At 45.0% G+C, this 4,416-nt stretch overlaps 1 protein-coding gene across 1 annotated transcript in view; it reads left to right on the forward strand.

Moving 5' to 3' along the window:
• Positions 1–1,955: 1,955 nt before the first annotated feature.
• CDHR5 (cadherin-related family member 5) overlaps positions 1,956–4,416 on the forward strand; it is a 13,726-nt gene continuing 11,265 nt past the window's right edge. The window contains exons 1-5 of the mRNA XM_009333840.1: positions 1,956–2,034; positions 2,256–2,434; positions 3,342–3,392; positions 3,740–3,832; positions 3,958–4,056. Coding sequence (XP_009332115.1) covers positions 1,956–2,034; positions 2,256–2,434; positions 3,342–3,392; positions 3,740–3,832; positions 3,958–4,056 — 501 coding nt within the window. The remainder of the gene's footprint in view (positions 2,035–2,255; positions 2,435–3,341; positions 3,393–3,739; positions 3,833–3,957; positions 4,057–4,416) is intronic.

Here is a 4,416-nt window from a genome sequence, read left to right on the forward strand (position 1 = left end):
GACTAGCTAGTGTCCCTGGCCACATCTGCCATGGCTGGGACTCAGCACTGCTCACAATCCAACTGTACAGAGAGGCCAGCATCAGGGTCTCCATTTAGCAGAAACTTAGCCAGGTGCTAGATTTTATTGCAAAGAAATGTACTGAGAGCTACGCAACATAGATACACATTGTAAATATTGTTTCCGCTCCATTCTGCCCCTGTATTTACTGGCCCAGCTTTCTCATAGACACTAAAGACAAAGCTCCAGTAGGAGGAATTTGTTCCCACTGTTTAATGAGGTTTACGTGTTATCCCTGCACCACGCTGCCTGGAAGATCCCCTCCTCTGATAGAACAGCAACTCCACCCTTCCTGTAAAGCCAACAGATTTTGAAGAGCAGCTCTAAAATGAGGCATCTTCAGCTGCGATCCTCTGTGCCTACTGCAAAACTGCTCAGTCCATCCTGCACCCTCAGTTTTCACCATTTATGATGTACATGACATCTTGAAAGAAGCTAGTCCCTCTCAAATGTTCATCTAAGCACCCATTCCCTTACTGTGATGCTGAAATGCTGTTCTCACAGACCTTGGCATTTGTTTATTTTGGTGCATAGGAAATCTCTGCTAGGAAAGAGACCTCTTGGAGGACTTTTGGAAGGAGTGTTGACAGTCTGTATTTTGTTAAGCCACCAATGGCCATCTGGCCAAAATGCAGCATCTGAGAACTTTCTGAAATCAATTGGGATTTTAAAAGGAGCAGTGAGAGCAGCTGTCCCCTTTCTCCTCCTACACAATGGGCAAGTTGGAAACAATGGTGTTTCTTTGCACAAGTGGCCAAATGCCTTGACATATGATATTTGGCTTGGAAAAATTTACAGAGGCTCAGAAAAAGACAGGACAAGACAGCAGAACAGCATGCTATTGAGGCTTCAGGAAGCTGCTGGGATGTAAATAATCGGAGCCTGGATGGAGATTCTGGGGAGCATCCCTACAAAGAGCCACTGCTGGCAACTGGGAGAAGGGGACATGCATTGTCCCTACAAAGTTGCTGGGTAATCACTGGGCTGCAGCTGAGCCCAGTCACTGTCTCTGGATCCTCCCTGCTCACCTTGCAAGGGTACTGTAGGGTGGCTGGGAACACCAAGGTTGTCTCAGAAACATAACTGTAATCAGTTACAGTTACAGATAATTCTCAACCCAAAGACTTACACAGGGCCTAGCTCCTTCCTTTACCATCCAAACAAAAGAGCAGCCAAGATGGCTTTGCCTTCACTGAAACCTTTGCCTTTTCCAGAAATAAAGATAAGACATTTGAGAGCTGGCTTTTTAATATTTTTTAAAAAATATGTTTTTCAGGAACAACATGACAGACTGCAACCTGAAGAGAGAAACCGTAAGTCATGGGCTGGAGAGCAAAGCCTGTTATAAAAGGGAATGTGGGCCATGCAGAAAAAGCCTGGCTAAAATAAACAAGATATAGGGGTATAGTAGCATCATTATGCCTTTGTCCAGGAAATGATCTGACCAAAACAGACCCTATCTCTGACACATCAGAAACATAAATTTGCCCACTTCCTCCCCACTGAGAGAGGCTGGAGTATACAGACAGCTTCCCAAGTGTCAGCCCTTGTCCTCCTTCATGCTCATGCTCATCTCAGGGAGCTTGGCTCTGAATTCTGAAATGCTTCAAATATATCCTTGTTGCTACAGAGAGTTCAGGACAGGAAAGACCCCAGGAACAAAGTAGAAACAGGAATTTATGCGTTATCATGTTCCGTGACTGGTAAATATCTTTCAATAAGTCATCCAATGAGGCAAAGAGCCAAAGGTTGAATTGCAGCAATCCATTCCAGCCAGCCAATGTTTTTTGCCTTCATGAAGCAGTGAACGCAGAAGACGGCACTGGGAGAAACAGGGAGAGAAGAGGATCAGCTTAATCAGAAACCGGGATTTTTTCAACAACTGGCAGCTCACCATGGCTGTTTCTCACTGGCTCCTCACTTCTGTGCTCTTTCTGCTGTCCTTCATAACACAGGCTTCAGCACAGCAACAAGGTAAGCTCTTGCGGGAGGTCGATGACCACAGAGGAATAACCCCCACGGCAGCAGGTTGCACCATTATAGGTGGGAGATGTTCACACTCTTACTTCGAGGCAGATTTGTTCAACGACCTTCTCTCCAGTGGTAACTGGAGGGGTCTCGGGTCTCATGTCTCACCCAAGTCTACCACAATATGAGTCCTTGAGCAATTTTGTGTCTCATTTGTGTTTTTCCAGGATGTTCTGTCACTAATAGCAAACCACAGGTTCATGAAAATAACCCTCCTGGCTACGTGGTGACCACTATCCATGTGGAACCAGACTTCACTGTAATGATTGATCCTACTTCACCCGATGCCAGTTTTTTCACTATACAGGGGTCTCAGCTGCAGCTGAGACAAAGTGTGGACTATGAGGTAAGCCTTTAGCCGGCAGGCTGTAAGGATGAGATAGATAATGCTGGGATGCAATGAGTTTCAACCTGGGGTCTTGGACTTCCAGGGATTCATAACCTGTTTCTAAAGGATCTAGGAAATAACTTTGAAAAATAAACCTATTTCAGTTGGGTTTGAGTTCACTGCTTGGGAGGTCAGCCCTTCCATAAGCAGAGTATAGGGAGGAGGAAGATGCATGGAATGCCTGCTGTCACCTTCCTTCAATGAGTCTGTATGAATTAAAGCAAGGGGAAGTTTTAAAACCAAAAATGTGACAACTGTAGTGTTCAGAGGACTCACGTAAAATGATCCCTGTTTGCCTGTAGAAAACAGAGCTCTGATCAGTGAGGTGATCTTGTGTGAAGCATAAAGGCACTATAAAAGGTCAAGTGTGTTCAGTTAGGTTGCTGCTAAATTATTTTACCTTCCTGGACCACTCTGTACACAGCCACAAGCATCCTTAAGCTGCCTTTCCCCTACTGTAAAAACCCACATTTATTTGAGCAAAGAACAGCAGAGTTAACACCCTGCAGGTGACACTGTACTTGCTGCATGGTACATTTCTGTTTCATTCAATTCAAAAAGAAATCTCTGTTTGAATTCACCTGAAGTGTAAGAAAATGGCCGATGAGCTCTGCCGACATGTTACAGGAATCACAGGGAGAGAAGGTGGAAGATTGGTCTGCTTTGACTCCATCATAAACAAGATCCCAGCACTGATGGATGTCTGTAAAGGAAAGAAAGGAAAAGTTACATATGCCTGAAAACAAGACAAAGCCCAGCAGCGTTTCTGATTCAGCAATGAGTGTATTTATCTCATTTACTTTAGAAAGAGTTAGTACATTTTGACTTGTTTCTACAATGGCTGGGTTTTTGTTTTTGCATACAGAATTACACCTTGCTGCTGGTGTACCTGATTTGTCGGAACACTGCTGGGCAGGTGAGTGCTTTTCCAAACACTCAGCCCTGTTACAAGGTACTGCAGGGCAGCACGTACTTCCCCCTGCTCTTCCTAGTCCACAGACCGGGATGAGATGTCCTTTTCTTTGCGGACATACACTCCTCTCACAGTCAAAGAGAGAGCGCCCAAAGCTCTGCAAATGGGGAGGGGGTGGGAACAAACCCACAAACCCCACACACACTATGGGCTGGCTGCAAGCCCCAGCCCCATCCAGCCCCCATCCAGCTGTGCTCCTTTCCCCCCCCCTCTGGTCACTCTGCAACTCAGGATCAGCCCCTAACAGTCTTATTCTTGTCTTTGATTCTCTTGCTTTACCATTTCTGCAGAGCGATTCTTTGGAAATTCTTGTGACCATTCTCAACATGAATGATAACAACCCAGTGTTTAAGCAAACGAAACTCACCGAAGTTGTTCCTGAGGTAAGCATTTTACAGAAGCGAAGAGGGCACTGGGTCACCCAGTGCTGTGGGACTAAGGAAGGGTTAGCAGGGAGAAGCCTTCAGCCCATTTCACAGAGAGAATAACCACAGCAACTTTGTTTCAGGATACAAAAGTGAATGCAACCATTGTAGCCCGTGAAGATTTAAGCGCTAGTGATGCTGACCTGGACACCATATTTTATGAACTCACAACAATAGTGGCGGTGAGCATCTTTGTTCTTTGGGGAAAAAATGGTAGCTCTGGAGAAGTCTTTGTGTTTAATTCAGAAGAGCTCCAGCTTTGAGGCTAAGGTCACTGTATTGCATCTAGTTCTCTGACAGCTTCTGGAAGAGGTATGTCTTTTGCAAAAACCAAGTATTGGTTTGGTTAGCAGAAAGAGCCGTCAATATTGCAGGTATTGAATTCTTTTACTGCTCACACTTTTATTACACTGTACACATTAAACTTTCATCTAGGATTTTCTGACCCATATGATCCAGGGAAGTCTTGTTGGGATGGTCTGTAAACATATCAGGAGAGACCTTTGTACCTCACAGAGTTCAGAACTGCGCTGAGTCAGATA

This window comes from Pygoscelis adeliae, unplaced genomic scaffold (assembly GCF_000699105.1).
Source record: "Pygoscelis adeliae isolate BGI_AS28 unplaced genomic scaffold, ASM69910v1 Scaffold420, whole genome shotgun sequence".
In the NCBI taxonomy this organism is placed as follows: domain Eukaryota; kingdom Metazoa; phylum Chordata; class Aves; order Sphenisciformes; family Spheniscidae; genus Pygoscelis; species Pygoscelis adeliae.